At 41.2% G+C, this 25,655-nt stretch overlaps 1 protein-coding gene across 10 annotated transcripts in view; it reads left to right on the top strand.

The window, feature by feature from the left end:
- Nucleotides 1-25,655, top strand: part of ADAMTS9 (ADAM metallopeptidase with thrombospondin type 1 motif 9) — a 231,858-nt gene that overhangs the window by 85,748 nt on the left and 120,455 nt on the right. For 8 of the 10 annotated variants that reach the window (XR_008615619.1, XM_055079382.1, XM_028478511.1 and 5 more), the window contains 3 exons: nucleotides 975-1,244; nucleotides 6,109-6,270; nucleotides 8,415-8,591. Coding sequence is in view for 9 of the 10 variants with exons in the window: in XM_055079382.1 (XP_054935357.1) it covers nucleotides 975-1,244; nucleotides 6,109-6,270; nucleotides 8,415-8,591 (609 nt within the window). In the remaining variant the exon portion in view is untranslated. The remainder of the gene's footprint in view (nucleotides 1-974; nucleotides 1,245-6,108; nucleotides 6,271-8,414; nucleotides 8,592-25,655) is intronic. The other 2 variants (XM_028478512.2, XM_028478516.2) reach the window with 2 other exon arrangements.

Here is a 25,655-nt window from a genome sequence, read left to right on the forward strand (position 1 = left end):
TTATAAGGCTGTTGTAAGGATTATTTGAGATTCTGTCTGTTAAATGCTTAGAACAAAGAAAGGTGCTCAGTAAATGGTAGGTAATCTCACCCTCACGCCCTGAGCTTCCAGACATACACACATACATCTATCAGATCCATCTGTCTACTCACCAGGTATTTAGAAAGAGCAGTGACTGACAAATAAGAAAGTCCTTGACTTTATGAAGATCATTCCAATGGCGATTCCACTCAATGAGCAAATAAAGATATAAATATATGATATAGCACCAGATACTGATACATACCAGAAAAAAGGTCAAACACAGTAATCGCAGAGAGAAAGAGGCGACGTGCTTTTAGACAAGGTGGTCAGAAAAGGCCTCACATTGCATTGAGCAGGGCTTGCATGGAGTGAAGCAGTGAACCACATGGATTGTTGTACAGCAGAAAGTAGAGCAGCTGCAAAGACCCTGAGACGGGGGTGTTCTTGGCCTGCGCAAAAAGCATCCATAAGGCCCGTGGGGCTGGAGTGCATGCAGTGTGGAGAGTGATAAGAGATGTGTCAAAAAGGTAGCCAGTGGCCACATCATGAAGGGCCTACTAGGTCAAGGTAAGGACTGTGGACATTATTCACAGTGAATTGGCAAGTCACTAGGTGAATGACATGATCTGACTATTGTTTCCAAGGGTTATGGTTTATGATATGTGGATAACAGACTTGGGTTGAGAGGAAGGCGTCAAGATCACAAACAGGATCCCAGCTGAAAGGCCACTGCAGTAGTCCTGGCAAGGGAAGGCGGTGGCCTGGACTAGGGAGTTGATGGCAGAGATGGTGGGAAGTGGCTGATGGGGATGCATTTTGCATACTGGGCCGACAGGGCTTCTCCATGAAAATGACCATGAGGTGGGAAGAAAAGAGGCGGGGATATGCCAGGGTTTTGGGCCTAAGCGACTGGCTGAACCACCCTTTCTCTTTCTGAACGTCCAATGTAGTGCTCCGTGACGTGTGGGCAAGGGAGGACCACCCGGCAAGTGGTCTGTGTCAACTACAGTGACCACGTGATCGATCAAATCGAGTGTGACCCGGATTATATCCCAGAAACCGACCAGGACTGTTCCATGTCACCATGCCCTCAGCGGACCCCAAACGGTGGCCTCGCTCAGCACCCTTTCCAAAACGAGGATTATCGCCCCAGGAGCGTCAGCCCTAGCCGCACCCACGTGCTCGGAGGAAACCAGTGGAGGACCGGCCCCTGGGGAGCAGTGAGTATTCCCTGAAGCCTTTGCGAATTTGCTTTCTTCTCTTTCATTTGATGTAGTGCTTGGAGGCAAACAAACTAGAAACACCTCTGGAGCATATTTATGTCAGAAGGGATTGACACTGTGCATTTTCGTTTGTTGAGGTTAACTGGGTTAACTGCAGTCCCGGAAGAGGTGTCACTTGAGACAGTCTGCCCGCACCTCTAAGCTACCTTAACTGGGTGGAGGGGAGGGGGTGTCACTGCTGGATGATGTGATCAGGCAGCTTCCTGGAAGGTCATGTGAAGCTGTGATGATTGATCCTGGAGGTGGCAGGCAGCTCTTACCTGAAGGAAAATTAAAAGGGCAAAAGAACTTTTCTGAAAGGAAGTTTTTAATGAAAGTCATTTTCCTTCTTGCTATTTTCCAAATGAGTGTAGTCTTGAAGTGGCACAGTTGCTGTGCCATTTGTAGTAGTAGATCATTGTCTTGGATTAGGAGAGAAGGACTAGGCTGGGTAAAATCTGTGCTTAGAGGGAAAATACCATAACTGAATGGTCATCAGCACAGGCTTTAAGGAAAGATGCCTCTGTTTGATCCGAGGACTTGCGCTTTCAGATTCTGGTGTCTTTGGCAGGTCCCCTCTCCTCTTTGAGCCTGTTTCCTCATCTGTAAAACAAAGTTAACAGTAACTCCAACTTTCTTGGGTTGTCGTAAGAATTAAATACGACGATGCAAATAAAGTGTCTTACCCTCTGCCCACCATCGTGAACATTTAATAAATGTCAACGATTATTTTTATTGTTATCGTTATCTCTGTCCTTCAAATTAGGAAGACCTTGACAAATAATATTTAGCTAGCATTCAAAGGAAAAATACGCTCTCGAAAGTTTCAGAATTTTTATTGAATAATTTTCCAAAAAATAATTTTATTGTGGAATACTGGACATGTCTAAAGGAACTTCAGGAGGGGTAAGGTAGCAAGAGACCCTGGGGAGGTATGGGGAGTTTGGTGTTTATTAATCACTCATGAAGTCTTCTTTTTAATTGTTTACTATTCATTTCCTTCTAGTACTGCTAATTGTGTTTACTTATTTCTGGACTAAAAAGCATGGGAAGGAACCTGTCAGTTTCCCACCATGGTTATGTTTCAATAAATTAGGTTTACTTTCCTGTGAATGCAGATAGCCACTGAGTGTTTTCACACACTGCACCTGTTGGTTGTAAGCAGAACATCTGCCTGGGACCTTCACCACCTCATTCTCCTCCCTTACTTCCTACTTTGAGGCTTCCTTTGCCTGGGTGAGAAGAAATTTGGGTTCTGAGAAATTAAAGGGTGATCAAGAGAGGTCATCACTGAGTGTCCCATGATTTTTCCAGTAGAAAAAATTCACAACTCAAACGTGTATTCTAATGATAACACTAGAACTTAAAAAAAAAAAAAAGGAAAAAAAAAGGCACTGAAAGCTATTCTTATTTAGGACTACATTTGTGGATAATGCATTCCTTTAAGATTGAATGATTCTGCCCTTGGGCAGAGTTCCCAATTAGGGAGGATTAGGTAACCTTTTTGCAGCAGTGGGCAATACCATTCTTCTCATTGTGCCTGTTTTTTGTTTGGGGATTTTTTTTTTTTTCTAAGTTAAGTGAGGCTGAAGGCGGACAATGTGATTTTTCAGCTCTCGGCTGCCTTGCCTGACTTACTCCCAGGAGAGTGTGGCATGTGTATACATCTCTGCGTGGTTCGGGATGCATGGTTCTTCCTGCCTGCCACAGCAGGAAAGGCAGCAAAGAATCATGAACGCTAGAGGATGGGAATCTAACGTTTTCAGTAGTTTCTGGAATCAGAACCTCATTTTACAGTATGTTTTTGCGTAAACCTGAACCTTCTGTAAGTTTTTTGGCGTGTTACCAGCTAGGGGTCTCTGGTTGCAAGCAAAAGAAAAGGAATTGATTCCTTCAAGGGAAAGCAAAACAAACAATACTGTTCATTTAGCCCCAGTAGAGACTGGGACCAGAACATCTTCAGGGATCTAGCTAGGGGTTGGCAAGTTTTTTCTGCAAAGGGCCAGGTAATAAATATTTTCAGCTGTGTGGACCATGCAGTCTCTGTTGCAGCTAACCAGCTCTGCTGTCTTAGCACAAAAGCAGGTATAGACAATACGCAAACACATGGAAATGGCTGTGTTCCTATAACACTTCAGTTATAAAAACAGCTTGCAGGACAGATTTGGCCCCCAGGCCAAATGCCAATCTCTGATCTCTAGATGTAACAGTATCTACAGTATAATTTCTTTAAGGAGTTTCTGCCTTAATGAACCCTCTTCAACTCTGAACCACCCTTGAGTTGCTCTGCTCAGGATTCAAATTCCCAGGAAAGTCTGATTGGCTCAACCCATTCCTCTTACTCCTTGATCAGGGAAATGTAGAGCATCTTAAAACACAGTCCCACTAAGGTGACATCCATTGGCGGAGAAATGATTCCTTAAAGGAAAATCGGGCTGCCAGGTGTTAAGGGGAAGTATAGGAGGCAGATAAAAAGACCAGATGTCCATCATCTCTTGCTTCCCTAGTGGCCATTCTCTCTTGTTCAGTGTGGATGATAGGTACAGGGCTTGTTCGAAGGAATGTTTACCTGGGAAAATATGTCATCTAAAGAGGACAGGGGCTTCCCTGGTGGCGCAGTGGTTGAGAGTCCGCCTGCCGATGCAGGGGACGCGGGTTCGTGCCCGGGTCCGGGAGGATCCCACTTGCCGCGGAGCGGCTGGGCCCGTGAGCCATGGCCGCTGAGCCTGCGCGTCCGGAGCCTGTGCTCCGCAACGGGAGAGGCCACAACAGTGAGAGGCCCGCGTACCACAAAAAAAAAAAAAAGAAAAAAAAAAAAGAAATAAAGAGGACAGGAAAATTGTTAACAAAATAAGTCCAGAGTGAAATTCCGCAAGATGGGAATGGAACTAGGAATCCCTGTTAATCAAAAAATGGCAAAATTGGACCTGGAGAAAGATGATGTACAATACTTCACCTGTGTTTGGGAGTATAAAGACCCAGGCCGATGCTGGGTTCAGAACTGTGCAAGCACAAGTTCTAGACTGTATGGTGCAATCGCTTGGCCCCCAGCTGAACGCTATCTCTGGTCAGATTCTCAGTAGGAAGCATCTGACTGGTCACTGGGCGGCCAGTAGATTAGTTGACCTTGGATTTGTTATCCTTCCTCGCTCCACTCAGCCATATTGAAGGGAGGGTATCATGTGGTTTATGGAACTATTGCTTCTAGAAACTCTAATTGGATCAGGCAGTAGATCCTGTGACCAGCACTATAGGATCTAATTAGGGATACAAGTATGACATTGATCCCCTCTGAAGGAGCTTACCATTTTATTGGGACAGTAACACAGGTGACATAATAAACAAATAATACAAGATTTTATTATCAAAGGAAAAATTCAAGGGCCAAAATATATATATTCCAAATCTGTTTACAATATGGAAGGTCCTTCCTAATGTTTTAATTTCTGGTCCCCACACAAAGCCGATTCAAATAATAGTTCTCTGTGTTTCTCACATAATAAGCTGATTAAAAGTAGAAAACAGATATTTTTAAGTTTCGAGTGAGTATATCAGAACCCTCAGCGAATAGAGGTAGGATTTTTGTAAATCAAAAATTACCTAAATATTTGCTCAGACAGAATTCATAAATCTATTTTCCTAATCTACATTTAAAAATTAAACTCAGTATTTTTGAAAATCATTCATAATTGACCAGCATAGGCAGGGAAATTGAACTGAAGTCCAGTACAATAAGCAAAAAATAAACATTTTCACATCTTTATACGGAAGAAGCCAACCAGCAAGGAGCAGTATTTATGGGTATTTTGAAATAACACTGGTTTGAGCTGGGGTTTGATAGCACAAATCAGCCATTGGAACCCGGAACTCAAAACAATGTTGCAGATGCGGTGGGAGACTTGATAATTCCTGAGAACTGGGTTGCTTGGAGGACTAGATGGTGGTTTTACAAGCAAACAGATTGTACAAGTTAAGGGTCAGAGTGAAGGAGGCTAGCAAACACATCGGGTTTCAAAAGATAAGGAAATTATGGAAAGAAAAAAACACTCAAGATGTAGATAAATAAGAGAGCTATGAGAAGCTTGTGTGGGAAATTAGCTGAAGGGTGAACATAATTCTATGACAGCCGTGAGAGGGAGTAAGCACTAGGCTCGTGCACCTGAAGAGAGGTCTGTCAATATGGAATTCACGTTCACTGGGGAATAAAAATAAAGAAGGAAAACAAATCTTGATACCATTAGCCACGGAAGTAGAGGCTTTTGCCAAGGGAGAGACTGGAACCGTTACCTGCAAGGAAATGATATGTAAGTGACATTCCGTGATGCTTTCCTTGGGTAACTGAAGGAGTTAGTACAGAAGCTTAATGTCAACAACTGGCAGTTCCTGAATCATGTGATTTGACCCCGGTGTTGAAAGGGAAGTTAAATGTTGTTTCTAAATAAGCGCTTGCAGTTTTGAAAAGAAGAGACTTTCCCAGTAGACTGTGGTGTCAGTCAGCACGTCTGTACCTCTCAGAGATGCAAAGGATGAATAGGACAGCTTTGGAAATCCCAAGACATGATCACTCATTAGGCATTTATTATAAACACCTACTGAGACCTAACCTGCTCAAGGGGGAAGCCGTGTTTCTGCCCTCCAGGTGTTGCTAAGACGTGAACTTTAAACAGCCCCCCGGAAGGGAGGTTCTCAGGATGGCTTTCTGTCCATTGTGGACGACTTGAGAATGGTTTCTGCCACATTTGTCTCTGACCCTTCAACCAGCTGCTTTTTGTGTCCCTGAGAGGTAGGGATTAGCCTGTTGACTGATGTCTGCTGTGTTCAGTGTTCCAGTACCTGTGCTGGTGGGTCCCAGCGGCGTGTTGTTGTGTGTCAGGATGAAAATGGATACACCGCCAACGACTGCGTGGAGAGAATCAAACCCGATGAGCAGAGATCCTGCGAATCTGGCCCTTGCCCTCAGTGGGCTTATGGCAGCTGGGGAGAGGTGAGAGGAAACTCCACTTACACATCCTTTGGGAAAAAACAAACACCAAACAGTGTTATTGTTCATAGTTTATTTGAAGAAAAAAACTAGCTCTAGTTAAAGCTTCTTGATTTCGGGTTAACTAGGACAACTGTCTTAATTCTGGACTATTTTAAAAGTGCATTTATTACCAAGTAGAGACAGCTGGACTACATAGGAGAGAAAAGTTAGGAAAGAATGCAGATGAATGCTACTTTTAAATTGTTAACCTCTGCCGATTAAAACATGGGTGCTTTTAAAGTGATTGAAAATGTGTGTTAAATCAGTCAATGGAAATTTTGCCATCTTCTTCACAGTTTTGGGGTGTTTGTGATGCACCCTTGTTCCCATGGCATCATGTCTCTTAACATTTCAAATCCCTGATGAACCAGAATGAATATGAGCTGTTATTCCTATCAAAGGTGATGCTTTTTATTTGTAGAAATGAATAATTAGCTGTATAGTCTCAAATAATAAAATTCTTCAGCTGTTACCCTTTAAGAATTGCCTGCTATGAGCGATGAAAGGCAATAGAATATTTGGAGCAGACAAAACTGGGTCCCGTTCCCAGGCCTGGCTCTTACAAGCTTTGTGGCTTTAACAAATAATATAACTTTGCCAAATGTCTGTATTGTCGTCTATAAATGGGAATAATAATGGCACTCACTTCACAGTGTTCACATCTATTATATGAGATAGTGCGTGTCAAAAGCCTAGCCCATAGCCTTCAATCACAGTTAACTGCTTTTATAATAATGATAATCAGTATTATTACTACCAATAATAATACTGATTATCATTACTATTATTATAGAATGGGGTTTTGAGCCACCATCATGTGTAGGACTTAGATGCTTATTGTTTTGTATTTAATTAACAAAGACTATATCTCTCTACTCTTGAATCCACAGGGAGAACCCATATTTAGAGTTTGTTGAGTTGTTCTGTCTTGACTGTAAAATTTATAAAATAACACACAAGGATTAACATCGTGGAGACCCCCCCTTCCCCCGCCAAGAGGGGAACAAAGACACATGAGATGGACAGGCATCTTTGTCCACAACCCTGGCTAAACGAAATCACGTGTCCTCATTTCATGCTTTCATCCACGTAACCTAGTAGTCATAGGCACTCATAACGGAGAGTTTGTTAACTTTCGGTGATAATACGTCATTCTGGAGGGCTTTGCTGAAAGGCCGGAAGGGGAAGTCAGGTTTGGAGATGTGTATATTGTGGGTTTCCCAAAACTCCTCGTAAAGTTCTGTCCCGTGGGGCCTGTGCTTAAGCTTCTGTAATTGGATAGAAGCCAGGAGAGTACACGCATTTGCTGGTCCGTGCTGTCAGCACGGACCAGATCATTCCAAATTCTGTGGGAGATCTGGCCTTGACACAGCAGGGGAACAGTCAGTGTTCCTGGATGTGAGCACAGCGGTACTGTCCAAGAAATACAACTTGTTCCTGCCTCAGAAGTGTGGGTCTAGCCAACAGTCAGAACCTTATCCAATGTTCCCACCACACTGTTTACTTGTCCTAGGGGAAAGCCATCATTATTCTCAGATTCAGAGATAACATAAAATATTTGAACGTCAGAAAGGTCTATGGAGACTAGAGTCACAGAATAGACAAAGGTTGGTGACAACTTCTTAGAGGTTGCCAGAAAATAAAACCAGCTAAGTCATTATTTCCTTTATTTGGTACTGAGTGGTTTTTAGATTTTTATTTGTTTCTTTGATTTTTGGTTTTCAAGACCTCAAAAAAAGGCTGTAGTCTTATCCTAGACACCTGCTGTTGAATTGACTTTGATCAAGTGAAACTCTCTTAAGCTCAGTTGCCCCATATATAAAATGCAGCAAATAATTACACTCTCCTCTTGATGAGATAATATATATAAAAGCACTTAGTACAGATGAAGAGCAAATGCTCAATAAACAATACCTACCATGAAAGTAGAGGGCTCCGGTCTGCTGTGTATATTACTTTTGGTAACTCAGCTTCATTCTGCCTACAGACTTACCTCGCCTGATGCTGTAATAGAGTCTGGCTAAGACGTTTTTCTTACGGGGAAAGAAAATTTGCCACTGGCTGTTCAGGCAAAATAACTGCAGCCTTCCTTTTTCTTCTTCCAGTGTACTAAGCTGTGCGGTGGAGGCTTGAGGACAAGACTAGTGGTCTGTCAGCGGCCCAGCGGGGAACGGTTTCTAGATCTGAGCTGTGAAATTCTTGACAAGCCTCCAGATCGAGAGCAATGTAACACACATGCTTGTCCTCAAGACGCTGCATGGAGTACTGGCCCTTGGAGTTCGGTACGGCCCTAACTATTCATGTTTGTTAAGCAAAATATGTAACTAACGTGCCCAGTTCCAAGGTGTTCTGGGTCACTCCTCTGAGACAGATAATTATCCTCCTCACAAGAGCATCCCTGAAACTGTGCTATACACAGTCTGCTATTTTCTTCATATTGACATACACCAGAATTAATTTTTTTTATGAGATTGCCAAAGTGACTTTACAGGTGACTTGTACCTCATATAGGCCTTTGCCAATGCCCAGAAGTAGCATCCTTTCCTATAACTAGACTATATATATTTGTGTGTGTGTGTGTGTGTGTGTGTGTGTGTGTTTAAGAAACTAAATAACTCCGTGCCGTTATTAAGCTCCAAAGTGATTTAAGCAGACAACTCAAAAGCAGATATTCTTTCCTTTTCTAAGCTGGTAGATTTGTTTTGTTTTGTTTTGTTTTGTTTTGCTTTGCTTTGTTTTGCGGTACGCCGGTACGCGGGCCTCTCACTGTCGTGGCCTCTCCCGTTGTGGAGCACAGGCTCCGGACGCGCAGGCTCAGCGGCCATGGCTCACGGGCCTGGCCGCTCCGCGGCATGTGGGATCTTCCCGGACCGGGGCACGAAGCCGTGTCCCCTGCATCGGCAGGCGGACTCTCAACCACTGCGCCACCAGGGAAGCCCTAAGCTGGTAGTTTTGACTTTGGTGGGAAGACACCTGCTTATTGAGGCCAAAGCAATTTTTGATTCACAGACTATACCTTGCCTCTCTGTGACTCGGGTACAGCTCTCAACACAATCACCAAAAAGGTTGTGCCCACAAAATCGACTGAAACCATTTGGAAAATTCAAAAGACCAAAAGTGGACTCAATGACCTGATGCCATTCAAGGCATCTGAAATGTTCTCTCTTCTATCACGACGCAAAGCCTGTTTGAGACCATTTTTTTCTTTGGTCCTAGGCTTCCTTTGCGATCTACTTTTAAATGACATTGTGAGACAGATTCGCCACTGTAAATACTATGCGAACTTCTGGGGCAGCTCTTGGCAAACAGAAGGATAGGCTATGTCAAAACCATACTGTGGCTAAATTGTGCCATAGGTATGGAGTCATTAGGGCTGTTTCATGTAAATAGAGTAAACATTCCTGTGAATACATTAATTGCACTGAAGCTGAATTAATATTATATTAAGTCATATCCAAAAGCCTTTTTTATTCCATAGGGTTCTGAGGAAAAGTCTTAACCATTCCTAAAAACAACTGAAGAGCAGATTAACTGACCTGACGTGGCTAATACCTGTTGACACTTCTAAGAGTCAAGGGTTTCAGTGTTGGAGATTGTGTCTGCAGGTAGAACACTAGCTGTATAACTACTGTACTTTGTATTAAGTAGAAATCTAGAAGAATTTAGAGCATTATCTCAACTGGTACTATTCAGCTGGGCTCTAAGGATTGTATTCAAGGGCATTTCAGATGTTTTGTTCACCCAGAGTATTTTGTCTGCAATACTGGCACTCTTCCAAAATGAACATTTTGAAAAAGATCAGAAATAACCTTAGAATGTCAAGAACATCTTCTGACATTCCAGCTTCCCTAAGTCACGTATTACATATTATTTTTCATGAAATTTTCCCTCTTGAGCCCATTATATTTTCACCCCTTTCACTCAGCCAACACCAATACCACACTGGAGTATATATCAAAAAATCTAGTAGCTCTCTAAAAAGTTGTGTTTCTTTAATATTGACCAAAAAAATCTCCTAACCCTCAGAGGGTATGTGTGTGTGTATGTATAATAATAATATAATATTATATACTATATATTGTATATAATATATATACAATATATAGTATATATACATTAGTTTCCACAGCATTCTCTTTCTTGAACACTTTCTAAACACAGCTTAATTTTTTTTTACACCGGATCACCACCCTCTCCCACAGATATTTTAAGAGCTGAAGTGCTTAAATTTTAAAATATGATATGCTAATTAACTGAAGACTTTAAGTTTTTCTTACTGTAGTTGTTGTTCTTGGGCCTGCACATAGTTTTCTGAAACACACAGAGAAAAAGAGAGAGAGAGATTCTAAATGCTCTGGAATGCACAGGAGCAAATACACAGATTTTGAAAATATTTTTGCTGCCTATGCGATTTTAATGCTTCCTTTGTAAAGTGATCATTATTCAAATATATATTCAAAGGCCTCTGCAGCCTGGGAGCAAGGCCACTTCTACAAGGCTTTTTATTGTGATTTTTTTAAACAACTAAATCAAAAGCATTTTATTCCAATAGATCCATTTGTAATGTATTACTTAAATTATGTGTGTGAGGGCAGCCTTTTAGATTCTTACTGTAGGGTTTGGATTTTACTTTTACGTTGACTTTTATTGATGCTTTGGTACAATTTCTTAGTAATTCTAGATTGAAGCATACCTCAGTGAATTGTGTTAACAGCCATAAAGCCACATCTATGGTGCTTCATCATTGTAACTGAGAGTGACATTAACAACAAAAACTGTATTCAAGGTGCTAACATGTTGCTTTCAAGAGAAAGTGAACTAGATTTATTAGAGACCAAGGGTAGCCTTTAGTCCCCCTCCGGTCTCGTTGCTTTCTTTCCCCAAGTACCCCCAAGCTGGAGATAGTGTCGAGAAGCAACTATTGCTGTGTGAGAAGGTCTTTTCCAAGGTCAAAATGAAGATAGCCTAGTTCAACAGTTGTTACTAAGGAGCAGTATTTAGGAGAGAAACCCCAAATGGCTGTTAGCGTGGTGTCCAGACTCTCTGAAATGAAGCTTTTGTGAATGTAGGCTTCAGGTACCCATTTTAAGACCCTTAATTCTGGCTCAAGTCACTAGAGATTTAGAATCATGATTGTGGAAAACTCCCTCCCCAGATTTCGTCTTTTCTGTCCTCTTTTGAACGTGTCCTTGCACTCTGACTTGGTAGTGTTTTATGTTTGAAATAAGGTTCTTAACACTGATTTGCCTATTGCATGCACACGTCCCGTGACTAGAGGGATAAATTGGAAAGAGAGCTGTCAAACTGTAGTGGGAAGTGGGTTAAAAAATCTGTAGCATTCTAGAGTAAGCTGCTTCAAGATAAAATCAAAAAGGTTGCTAGGTGATGTCACCTATCCAAGATGGTCCTCCAGCCTTCCTTTTTGCATTGCCCCATGTATCTGCTTGCTGATTGCCTTGGAGACCATGGTTCTCCTTAGGAGAAATTGCTTGTGTGAGTTTTTCATGCCAAAACCTAAATGTGTTCTCTGAGCCTTGCTTTAGGTGCTTTGGAATAATGCCTGTCGACCCGAATAATGAGAATTTATGAGCTCACGAAGGAACTGTGCCTTTGTTTCTGCCTGGCCAACTTATGAATTTGTGTCTACCTCATTTTCATGTTAAAGTTTGCAGCTTCTGTAGGTAGGAAGAGAAAATGTCTGACATCAGTATTTTATCACCTCACCACATCTATCTCTAGCAAAAATAAAGATTGTAAATATCACTACCATATTTTCCGAATACATTTTAAGCAGCCAAGCCTAGTATTATCTGAATATTTTGAGCAGTACAGATTTCTATGTGTTTATATAATAAAGCATATTTATTTTTTCCATGTTATTTAATTTTATATACAATGTTTAAAAATCAGTGTTTATCAGCAGACTGTAAAGGCAAATAGGCTGTGTGCTTAGAAATGCATGTATATGTTTCTTTTGGTTTTAAAAAGACACGTTTTAATTTTGTAAATCCCCTCCAACCTGTACCCTCCCTCTCCCAAATCTGAGTTAGCCAAGTGGCAAGCTTTATGTAATTGGATGGTTCAAAATGTGTATTTTAAAGGGACACTTTAAAAAATATTTCTGGGTTGGAAATGATGCTTAGTGATATAAACAAAAACATACGAGGCCTAATATTTTGTTGGATTTTTTTTCTTCTCTAATACTGTTGTCCTGATTCATTGAGTCTCACCTATGAAATATGAATGCTCCATTTATTATTGAATTTGTAGAGAATGCTAAGGCATAGCCAGAAGACAAAACCAGTGATTAGGAGAAATGGTTCTGAATATGTCAGAGGAGCCAGGTACAGGAAAAAGCTCACCTAATATGCATCAATTTGATCATACCTTATTCTTTGTGTTCAGATAACTGTAAAAGACTTACAGCATTTGTCAATTTTGTTATTTGTTCACCTGCAATACATATCAGAAGCATTTCTTATAAAATAAAAATAAAGAAAACGTAACAGTAACTTGAAAGTTTTAAGAGAACCTGCACTTTTCAAAAAATGATCAATCGTAAAGATGACCTCAGATCTCTGCTGGTTCCACATTCTCCTGCTGAGCCTCCATTTTGCACTGTAGTTTGTTATGGTAACTGGGGGGGGAAGGTCCAAAATAAGCGAGTCCCTGTATGCATTTGAGGGTTTTTTAATGAGGTGCTGAATAAGATAACTTCTCCAAAGCAGGTGATCGTAGCTAACGTTTACTGAGTATTTACTAGGTACCAAGCCAAGTTAAGCAAATCTGTGTCACATTTAGCCCCCATGTTACCCTGTTGAGAGAGGTGTTTTTATGAATCCATTTGACTCTGTGATAATCTGCTTTAGCGATACAACTTCAATGTCAGTATACCTTTTTTTTTTTTTTTTCTCCCCTGGGAGAAGGAAGGGTTTATTACTTGTAGCCAGTAAGGAGAACACCAGGGATCTTTTCCAAAGCAGTGTCTCCCAATGTCCTGTTTGTTTTGGTAGAAAGAAACAGCGCATGTTCAGAATGAATTTTTTAAACTCCTGCTTATGTTCAATAAAAGGACATGCCTAAAACTCACACTCCATCTAGACTCAATGTTATTTAGCTAATACTGACATTGCCCCTTTGACTCCAGCAATAGAAAATCTAAGTTTATAACTTGTACTGGTAAATTCCCATAACCGGCAGCTATGAACACTTCAAACAACTGATGATGTTTAGGGAATGGCAAAACATCTCTCTTTTTTATTTTTAAAATATCATAATAGCCAGATTCAGAGGATGATATAAAGATTTGGGCTATAAGGAGTATCACATTAAATGTGTATGCATTTTTTTATAAATATTTTTTTTTTTTTTTTTACTAACGAAGACACATCTTAAACATACTTCTAGTGTCTTTTAAGAAAGAAATAAGAAACACATTATTTGGCTCTATCAATATGGAGTATAAAAAATAAGATAGGTTTTTTTTTTAATGAAAACATTATGACATATGAAATTACAAAGTTTATTTGAACTCAGGGTAGATTAAGACTCTATAAACCACTCATCTCACATGTGCTCCGAAAAAGCAAAACACTGGCCTGCATCTGTTTCATTGGAGATAAAACTTAGCTGGACTTTTTTTTTTCTCCGTATTTACAGTGACTGTATGCCTATCAGAGATTCTGTTCCTGCTTTCTGACAACTGATATTTCATGATAGCTTGACAGGTTTCTGTTTTTACAGTCTTAAAAAGTCCAAAGGTGGGGACGGGGGCAAGGGTAGGAGAGACATTAGACCCTGAGGAAGGAGTGAAGGTCCTCCCCCCCCCCGACTCAGGTCAGCGGAGTTGCCCCTCTGGAATGGACAGGAATGGAAACTTTGGAATGTGGAGTGGGAGGTAGAGGCTGAGTCCAAGTCTAATTGGCTGGGCGGGAATCCTGATTATTAAAGGCACTTGAGGAAGATTTATGAGGAGGGCGTAAAAGACTCTGGGCCATTCCTTTAACAAAAAAAAAGTCATTCATTTTTCAGCTAATACTTTTTATGGGCCTACTGTGGGGCTAGTCTGTTCTGGATGCTAAGGTTACAGCAATGAACAGTCAGAGCTATTCATTCTAGTGGGGAAACAGAAAATTTGAACACATAGAGAACTGACAATTTTTTCCTGGAAGCCTCACTACAACTATAAAAATACAAATTGCTATTAGGATATATATATATATATCTATCTATCTCTTCATGTTGCTCATGATCTTTGTTCAACCGATATAAATTATTGATCTTGTCTTTCCTCTGAAATGTGCATTTGCTCAATAATTTTCAGTGATAAATGCCCTCTCGCTGATGGCATGGAACCTTTCAAAACCTCCTGTCAGGAAATATGCTTCTGTTCACCTTTACATTAGAACCCAAACATGAGTTCAGGGGTCTGAGAGCCAGGATAAGTGGAGGGCCTGGCTTTCTGCCTCTCCTATCTGGGGTCCTCAGCCTCCACACCAGCGTGGGAAGTTGTGGCTGAGAGTACATTTCCCCCTTTGTTATTTAATAGGTACCGATAAAAAGATCTGGAATGTGTGGATTGCGACATCACCACCTTTGCTTCTTGCTGTTGTTCATTTTCATGGATTGTTTTAATCACTGCAACATCCCTTTCCAGAAATTTATAAAATAGAAAATTGGCAGCCAAGAAAAGAGTGTACAGGAAGTCGTATGGAAAAGAATCAATATAGGCTGAACCTACGAAGCCACCATTCTTAGCCAGGCCTGCATCCCCTTTCTCTTATTAGAATGAGGTTATGCCTTGGCCACAGCAGTCCAGTAACTTTCCACAGTGTTGGAAATGTTCTCTATCTTTGCTTTCCAATATGGAAGCCACTAGCCACATGTGGCTAATATTAAGCACTTATTATGTGGCCAAGTACGATAGGGATACTGCATTTTAAATTGTACTTAACTTCTCTAAATATAAACAGCCACCTGTGCCTGGTGGCTGCCATATTAGACAGGGCCACCTCAGGCAATTAGCAGTTAATACTCAACTAGCCAAGGGATCAGTAAACTTATAAAAATAAATTGGGGAGGAAAGCCCTATGTCAGCAGGTAATGGGTCCCTATGTAGGATGCCCTTGCATCTAACATGTACCATCCTCTTGTCATTCTTCTGTTTTGCACCATTGTTTGGGAACACTTTAGTGGGTGTTCCCTGACAGCTGGGCATTGAAAAAGTAGCACAGGGAGATCAGCTCGGTGCTTTGTGACCACCTAGAGGGGTGGGATAAGGAGGGTGTGAGGGAGATGCAAGAGGGAGGGGATATGGAGATATATGTAAACGTATAGCTGATTCACTGTGTTATACAGCAGATACTAACACAGCAATGTAAAGCAATTATACTCCAATAACGATGTTAAAAAAAAGAAAAATACAATGGTCAAACCTAAAAAAAAAAAAAAAGAGGCTTTTAGAACCAGCTGTCTTTAGAGTAGTAACTCCAGGGCCTCCACATAAAAGCAGCTGTTAAAACAAACTCTCCTCTTTTGCATCTCAGAGTTCAAGTTCCTCATGGCAGTAAGTTCAGTTAAGGAGAAAGAATGTTTATGTGTTCTCTGGGTTGAAAGGGCAAGGTGTAATGATGCTTTTTAGGAGAGGGCAAAAATGGACAACGCCAGGTAACCACCTTGTAGAAACTTGAATTCCAAGAGACCATTCCCTCTTTGAAGGAGAAGTTTCAAGAAGGCAACTTTCATATTCCCTGAGCCCTGTAGGTAAAGGTTGAGTAGATTAGGTTTATGGAGCTGTCTCAAAGACACTTCAGAAGAATCAGAGCTGAGGCTGTGTCTCCTCCATCACTCTAATTGCCGTCATTTAACTTTGCCTCCCCAGTGTTAAGAAAACCATTATGGTTTGTTTCATGTTCATACCCTGTACTGATGCACCCAGAAATTAAAATGTATGTAATGACACTGGCTCCAGATTGGCTGATGATGTCATCATTTCTCTTTTCTACCGACCAGATAGAGTTGTGGGGATTTTTAACCCCTTTAGGGTGACATCTGAATTAAACTGTAAACCGTTCAGGTGGTCTGTTTTTAGAAGCCCTTTTTCATTTATTATCCTCACTCTTAGGTTGTCTATGTACTAAAATGGGAAATAAGTCAAATAACTCTCTCTAAGCCACTTTCTTCTGAAGTATCTCAGAAAGTCGATGAATGTATTGCTTCAGTTATCTGCAGAAGAGCTGTTTCCCCTCAGTTTTATACAGTGCATTTCCTCCCATAATTATTGTGACAGCTTTGACTTTTTATTATACCAATCACTTACATTTTGGAGCATTTACTTTCTGCTAGAAATTATGCAAAGCAATTCACTCACATTATCAAATTTAATCTCTTCTACTTGATGAGCTTAGCACCATCAGATAAATTAGCTAGTTGGTTCTAGGTTCAAACTGTGGCTGAACCAGGTTCTGAGCTTGGTAACCAAGATATAATCCCCTCATCTTGCTGTTTAGTTGGTGAAGTGGTGAAAAGCTGTGGAAAGAGGATGTCTACAATTTAAGATTTTCTGTTTTTCCAGATTGTAACTGCTCGAAACATTCTGGAATTATTGAGCCCTTTACAGATTTTGCTCAGAGCTCTAAAGGGATGAATATGAGAAAATTGTTTTTCTTAAAATTAAACCAGGTAAAGAGCAAGATTGGGGCTTTCTAGAAGACTCGCAGGGAAAAAAAGCATGAAGTATTTATTAAGCACACATTAAGTGATATTTCTGACATTTTAATATACAAAGAGAAATAGAATAACTGGAGGTAATAAATTTAAGTGTTTTCTTTGTTCAGTAGATATATAGGTAATCAGGATGAGAAATTAGATTTTTGTCAAGCCAGTTAGGGGACTTGTAGGTGTTTGTGGTGATTAGGTTTATTGTAGAATGTGATATGCTGTCGCACTACAAGTGAATTATGAAAAATTATGAAATTAAAATGTATTAAAAAGTGATCTCACACTAATAACTGTCTGCTTGAAATAAAACACATTAAATGCATTGAGATATCTTCCATACTCTTTCTTGAGCTAAAACTAAGCTACAGGAGTTGAACTCTTCTGGCAATGCTAAGGCTTGTTCCTTCGCATTGGTAGGACAGTCAACTACTGTGAGTTCTGCCCTTGTATTCACCTCGTTCTTTGCCCCTGGTTTGCCCAAATACTGATGTATTCCTCCATCCATGTGGCAAGTGCATGTTAAGATGTGGTTATGGTTTGGGAGATGTGTAAGATGAAGGGAGGGAAGAGATGACATTAAAAAAAAACAAAACAAAACTTGGTTTTGCTCCCTTTTTCTAACTAGAACAAAGGAAGAAATGTAGACATAGCCACCACATTTCAAGTGAAAATCCTTTTAACCGAATCATTTACTGAATTGCCCCAAACTTTAATTTCCTTTGGGCTGTAGATGCCCGCTGTCCAAGCTTGGTGCCTTACACACAGTAGGCATACTATCAACAATATTGAAATGAATGAATGAATGAGTGAATGAATGAACTACTCAGAAGCTGATATCCTTGTTGCACTGGCCTAAACTATGGAAATAAAGAGCTAACTTGCAGGAGGGAATCATAAAAAGAAACACATAGGTTTGGATGCTGGTGGTGTATCAATAGTGATTTCCTGACTTGGAGAGTTGTATGGTAGTTATGTAGGAAAGTGTCCTTGATTTGGGGAAATTAGAGTTTGAGAGATGATGGCACATTATGTCTGCAAATTTTTCAGGAAGAGCCAAAATAATAATGGCATATATGTATATTATTTAGGGAGGACGAAGGAGGGAGCAAATGTGAAATGTTGACAGTTGGGGAATCTGAATAAGGGGGAGAGGGAGTTCTTTGTGACGTTCTTACAATTTTTCTTTAAGTTTGAAATTTTTCAAAGTAAGTTATTTCTTTTTTAATTCTTAAAGAAACGTAAATATGTTCAGAGTGTGTATTTTACTTCACAAGGAAGCAGGGAGTACGTCTGGATTTATTTCAGGTCTTTAAAAATTCTGACACATTTTAGGAAGCTCTTTTTAATCTCAGATTTGCACTGTAACATCATAATAAAAGTGGGTGCTCTAGTCCGGGCTCAGCGTTAACAGCATCTTTCCTAGTTTTTCATTGGCTTTTTTCTCATGAACTTCTTCTTCCTCCTCCTCCCCGCTACCTCCCTCCACCCTTCCCACCCAGGCAGCTAAAATGAAAGAGCCTCTGGGAATGGTGTGGTTTTTTGCTCCCCTTTTCTCAGGGAAATCCAGACTTTCATTGCCGGTCTTGCTAGTAAGTTCCAGTAAATACCTGGCCAAATGCAGACTCCCCTTGTTTAATCCACTGCTCCCCAGTCAAAGCCCAGAATCCTTTGAAAGCTAAAGAACTTTTCCACAAATATGTGCTGTTTGTTCTCTTTGTGCTTCCTAAAAAGCCCTCGCCCAACCAACTCACCTATTCCTGCGTTGCAGTTGGCCCTTTCTTAGTGAAATCATGATTTCCTTCTCCTTGGTTGTCTCTTAATCAGCTGTGAAGTATCTGGGAACCCCTTAGCAGTGGCAGGTCACAACTGTGATGTCAGAGAGGAAGTGCTGTCCAGAAGAGCCTGTTTGTTTCATTGTAGCTGCGATCTTCATTGCTGTGCCTGGGAATTGATTTTACACTGTACATGTCACGTTCTCTAAGACCAGGGATTCCCAACCCTTTTAGCCTAGGATCTTGACCTTGTTGATGTTCAGTGGGCCCTTTACCACCCCCCATCCAAAAAAAGGCTCTGTGTGCCCTGCCCCCCACCAAATGAATTAAAATCAATTCAGTTTTGAGAGCTTGTTGAACGACTTTCTGAAAACCTTGGGATTATTCAGGGGTGATTTTTATACCCCAGTGGACATTGGGTAATGTCTGGAGACATCGTTGGTTGTCATAAATGGGTTTGGGGGGAGGCGGGTATTACTGGCATCTAACGAAGAGAGGCCAGGGCTGTTGCCAAGCATCCTACAGTGCACAGCATGGTCCCCATAGGAGAGGGAGGACTCATGATCAGAAGTCAAGGCTGAAGTCACAGTTGCAAGCCCTGTGAAATGACTGTGGTTAGCTATCAGAAAACACTTCTCTCTGGAGAGTCAGATTTTCCATCAAGTAGTATGTGGAATCCTAGGAACCCAGCAAGGTCAAAGATTTTAAAGAATGAACTGAAAACAGGAGGTTTCAAAGTTGTCTCACCAGACTGTGAGTTTGCAAACCAACAAGCAGTGTCATTCAGTCTTTTCTGGAGCCAGGAGGGGAAGTTGTTGATGTGTACAGATGTGCCCAGTGTGGTCCATAGACATTCCAAATGGCAACTTTGGCAGGGGTCACTAACTTTGGATAGAAAGGCATAAATGAGGATGGGAATTTCTACGAAAACAAGCGTTATTCCAACACGTTCATACTTTTGGATTGCATGAACTGATAGCACTGATAGTATAGAGATGACAGATAGATAGGTAGATATCGATAGATAGATTCCTTTGCCTTTTATGTTTCAATCAAACAGCACTTCCCTCATTCATGGTAGAATTTGCACATGTGTAATGCTCTAGCTATATATAGGAATTGGTTTCAGAGTTGAATATTTAGGAGTTTTTTGGGGGGAGTACTTTTATAAAAAGCATAATTAATCCTAGTGAGCATTTTTATCTGGGAAGTAGGAGACCAGTTTCTTACTAGAGACCGACACAGTGGTACAGAAAGTGTTCCATGACTCGTGAATAGGTGTGAAACAGGGTTTCCCAGCCTCGGCACTATTGACATTTGGGACCAGATACTTCTTTGTTGTGGGGTGTTGTTCTGGGCATCCTAGGATGTTTGACAGCATCCTTAGCTTCTACCCTCTAGAATGCCAGTAGCATATCCTCTTGGTTGTGATAACCAAAAACGTCTTCCGACATTGGCAAATGTCCTCTGGGGGCAATATCATCTCTCCTTCGTGGTTCAATGAGTGTCTTACAGCAGAACTTTCCTTTCCATATTCTCATAGCCATTAAGTAGGTATAGTCTACAGCATTGCCCAAATTTGTTTGATACCAAATTCCTTTTTTTTTTTTTTAAGTCAGAGAAGTCTTCGAGGTTTTAAAATTGTTCTCTTCCTCCTCTCAGGGAAGATAAATCATTATGTTGTAGAGATCGCCAGGTTTTCACAGTTATTTTCCCACCAGTTGTTGTTTTTTTAATCTAGCAGAAGAAGCCTTGATCAGCTTTTTCAGATATGTGGCATTAACCTGGCTTTTCAATACATGAACTTCCCGGGGAAGAAAGTTTCTGAAATTCTACCCCTTCATACCTCTCCTTTCCCACTTTTCAAATCTTTCCTGCTTTAGCAGATGGCAATTGCTATGTATTTGCCAACCTCAGACCCCCATGCCACACAGACACACATATTTATGATCAGAATGGCAGGTGCAACTCCAAGATCCGTGGCACAGAGAACATTTTAGATGATCCATCTCCTGGCCCTAGAAGGATAATCAATCTCAATTCTTCTTCTTCAAAAAGGTCACTAAAACGGCTTCCCTGGTGGCGCAGTGGTTGCGCGTCCGCCTGCCGATGCAGGGGAACCGGGTTCGTGCCCCGGTCTGGGAGGATCCCACATGCCGCGGAGCGGCTGGGCCCGTGAGCGGTGGCCGCTGGGCCTGCGCGTCCGGAGCCTGTGCTCCGCAACGGGAGAGGCCACAGCAGAGGGAGGCCCGCATACCACAAAAAAAAAAAAAAAAAAAAGGTCACTAATGATGACCATAAACTCTCATAGTGACTCCAAATCTTTGAGACCGGAGAAGAAGTCTATTGGTAGAGGAAAGGCAAGCAAAATGAACCCAGACACTGTCATCAACCTCAGAAGTTTTTATGGTAGGACCTAAACTCTAATGAAATATTGGATTCTTCCCACAATGTTTAAACTTTATTGGATAAAAGACCGGAAATTCTTATAAAAAGAAAGACATACACATTGGAGCTCAATGTAGAAGAGACCTTGGTTCTCCATAAGTCAGATGAGTGCTACCTTCCAGTAGTAATTGGAACCTTAAATTACCAGTGGACTAACTATGTCAAAAGCTCTTTCAAATTAGAAATGGAGTTTTGCCTTTTACCTAATTATAACCTTACCAGTTATTCTGGGCTATGAGATGATACAGCCACTAATGAAATCTTACTTCTCTGAATGAATGGGTTTCTCCACATCCCAGTCACCTGATGACCAATGGTCTTACATGTCTTGATGTGGCACATAAAAGTGCCTGTCTGCAGTAGGCCAGATGGATTTGACCAGAAGTGGAGAAAGAATAACAAAAGGCCCACATTTACGGATCATCTTCTGTGAGCCAAGCTTTGGGCCTAGTGCCTTGTCAGCATTATCGCAAATCCTCATATAATCCTTACAAAATGGTCCCTATTGTGTCCATTATGCAGGTAGCAAAAGTGAGCTCCACGCAGGCTAAGCAAGTGTCCCAGCATCCTACAATCAGTAATTTTTGGATCCAGACCCGACTGACTCTCAAGCTTCATGCTTTCCCACTCCCTCTCTGGAAGGGCTTTCAAAACTTCTAGAAATACTGATTTTGATTTGTGACACATCCAAAAATAGGCTCTTGCCCTAGTGGAAACCAGTTTAGGTCTCCTCTGCTTTTTAAAAGCCATTAAAACTGAGTCTTTGGGGTCTGAATTTTTGAATAGGCCCTTTTAACACTTCACTTGATTTTGAATGGTTTTCAAAGGAACTCAGAAATTGGGCTTGGTCACCCAACACTCTCAGACCAGAGCTCGGAAAAGGGTTGGTTTTCCCCTGCACATTTATAGCACGCTAGAACAATGTGAATTAGTACATCTTTAAGGAAAGATCTGCTGAACTAAGAAAACTAGATATTTCTGAATGTGGCCTAATCCTATTATTTGGGTAATAACCACCTCACTTAGTAGGGAGGCTTGTGGTGGCCAGCTTGTAGAGAGTGTACAGGAGATCGAATTCAATCTACAGTTACAAAGTCTCAGGCTTGATGTTGGTTTTGTAATCCTGAATACCCTATACTCTGAGAGCATTTTTCTAAATGAAAGGGAACTTAAAAAAAATCAGGCTCAAACGTAGACACATTATTTTGGAACAGATGGTATAAGTCTTTAGTTTGTTTTGCTTTGCTTTGCTTTGCTTTGCTTTTAGATGTTTCCAGCCAGAATGGAGATAGATAATATCTGGCCTAGATAGAACCCATTCTGGTCCATTATATTTCTTTGTAGTCTATTTTCAGTCTGTATATCTACATTTTTTCCATCTGGCAAAAGTGTCAATCTAAGGTGACATCTTTGGGAAGGAGAAACAACATTTTGTGACCCTAAGAGTATATGGTGGTCTCAGTGGCTGTTAGCCAAGCTTTCAGTGTTAGTCTTGCCTGTGCAGGACACTGTGGTCTTCTGAGTTCCCAGCTTCTAACCCTTGCTGTCCATTATCTTACATCATATTCTCAGATAACCTTCCTCTTAGATGTCTCCTGTGCAGTATTCAGTTCTGTAACTTTGAATTAAATATTAAACCACAAGAGTGCTTAGCCAGTTTTAGATTGAATAGACACAGGCGATAGGAGAGAGCACGAGTTATTTATTTGGACCCTACCAATGAACTGAGCATTGTGTAGAATGTTTGCTTCATCCTTAAAAATTCTTGTGAGATAAGTGGCTCTAGGCTCTATTAGATACTATTCATTCACGCATGCATTTGTGTGATCCCTAAGTATTTTCTATAAACTAGGCACTGCTCTGAGCACTGGGGAGATAGCAGTGAACAAAACAGACAAAAGTCCTTGAACTCATCAAGCTTACATTCTAGTGGGGAGGGGGAGATAACCTATAAATCACAAATAAAACAAAAGTTGAAATATGTATTGTGAAAGAAAGTGAGTGGTGCCATGGACAAAAATAAATTAAAGAAGAGAGAAAAGAGCATGGAAGAGAAGGTGGGAACTGTAATTTTAAGGTCAGGCAAATCTCCAATAAAAGGTGACATGTGAGCAGAGATCCGGGAAAATACAAAAGTAAGCTAATGTGGATACCCAGGAGAAGACTATTTCAGGTGAAGACCTGGAGACGGGAGTATGCCAGGCATATCTTGGCAGCCGCGAGGCCAAGGTGAAGGTGGCTGGAATAGAGGGGGTGTGGATGGTAGGGTATGAAATTAGAGATGAAATTGATGGAAGGGAACATGGAAGTTGTTCGTGGGAGAGAGAGAGAAAAGGACCATTGGAGGGATTTTTGCTTACACTTAGTGAAGTAGGAAGCCATTGGTGGGGGAGGGAGAGTTGAGTAGGAACGTGGATTTGTTTTAAAAGAATGAGTCTGGCTTCTGAATTTAGGGGAAGCTATAGGAGGAACAAAGATAGAAACAGGGAGAACATTAGAAGCCGTTGGAGTAACTCAGATGAGACTGCTCAGTGGAAGTGGTGAGAAGTGGTAGGATTCTATTTTTTGTTGGGGGGGATTCTTTTGGTTTTTAAAAATATTTATTTATTTAGGCTGCGCCAAGTATTAGTGGCGGCTTTGTCGCGGCACACGGGCTCCTTAGTTGCGGCATGCGAACTCTTAGTTGCGGCATGCGAACTCTTAGTTGCGGCATGTGAACTCTTAGTTATGGCATGCATGTGAGATCTAGTTCCCTGACCAGGGATCGAGCCCAGGCCCCCTGCATTGGGAGTGTGGAGTCCAACCACTGGATCACCAGGGAAGTCCCAAGAAGTGGTAGGATTCTGACATATTTTTAAGATAACGCCAAAGGATTCACTCCAAATTTAGATATGGGATACAAGAGAAAGAAAGGAGTTGGAATGACTCCAAATTTTGTGCAGTGGACAAGTACATGGATAGTTTCCATTGGTTGAAATGAAGGTAATAGGAAGATCAGGACGTCCGTTTTAGACATGTTAGGTTTAAGATGCTTACTTACCATCATCTCATACCTGGTTAAGTATCTTGCATAAGATCACAAAAGAATAGATAGCAGTGGTCAAACCAGGTCTGATTGATTCCAAAACTGAATTCATAACTACCACGTGCTTCTGCCTCAACCCTTGGATTTTCATTAGAATAAATCTCAGAGTAGTGCAGGAATCATTTAAATTTCACAGAAAACCATGAACCATGATTTTAGCCACTTGTATGCCCAGTCTTCCATGTTGTGAGCCACTTACATTTTAGTTGGGTTTTATTTCTTCTCATCTCATCCTTTCATAGTGGTACTTTTGAGCCTTTTTTTTAGCAAAAGGTAAGCAGGAGGAGGAGACAAGGAAAGCCACAAAGGACTTGACTAGCACATATTGATAGTAACTTGGTCTTATCTGAAGTACCAGTAGAGCATTGCAAAGTTGGAGGAGGAACATCTCACTCAATAACGGTTAAGATGACCTTTTTCCCTCTCACTGAGGTATATTTCTGTGATTACAGACTCAGATAGGTGTGCATATTTCCATTCTGGGGTGGCATTAATATCCACTCAAAAGCAAATTCATTGCATGAACTACTTTCCCCCAAAAGTTGTAAATTTTTCGGTGTAAGATATTTGACATACTGGCAGATAAAGATGTTCCTTTCACACGAAACTGATGCAGGAATGGCCAGACAGGCAGAGAAAGCAAGACTGGAAGAGGCAATTAAATGAACCCTGCCCTAGTGTCTTTTAAATGACTGAAAGCTCTTTGGAAGGAGGAAGAAGCTCAAGGGCTGGACATTGGTGGTTGGGTGCATGAAAGTCCAAAGACAGCCTGCCTGCATTGCTTTTTTGCAGAAGCATTCCCAAAGGTGACTTTAGCTTCCCAGGTCTGTCCCTGGCTGTCTGGGACAGTAGCCCAAGTCATGAGCGGGTCCACCCAAGTGCTATCATCTTCTAGCAGAATGACATCTCCAGGTAGCCTTGAATCCTCCAGCCTGGGCCCTTAGTTACGGTCCGCCTTCAGAGCGCCAAGAAACGTGGGGTTCTTGTTCCCACCAGCCATAACTTTTCCATCAGACACTCACGCAGACTCTTCTGCACCCACCTTTGAAACAGCTGAGAATAAAGGATGCTGGAACAAAAACCTCACCCATTACCCTTCCCATCTTCCAGTCTGCCTTCATGAATACTTCTGTGGCTAGCCCAGAGTGTGGGTCCTGGTACCATCTTCACCTCTTTCCTGAAAAATGCCAATATCGTGATTTTGCTGAAGTTGGGTTACAAAGAATCATTACGTCTAACCTTGAAAGGGAAAAGAAGCCTTAAAAAATAGGCACTGTGCTTGGGAATGGGGAATCAGAGGGCATGTTAGTGGTAACAGAGCC

This window comes from Physeter macrocephalus, chromosome 18 (assembly GCF_002837175.3).
Source record: "Physeter macrocephalus isolate SW-GA chromosome 18, ASM283717v5, whole genome shotgun sequence".
Lineage (NCBI taxonomy): Eukaryota > Metazoa > Chordata > Mammalia > Artiodactyla > Physeteridae > Physeter > Physeter macrocephalus.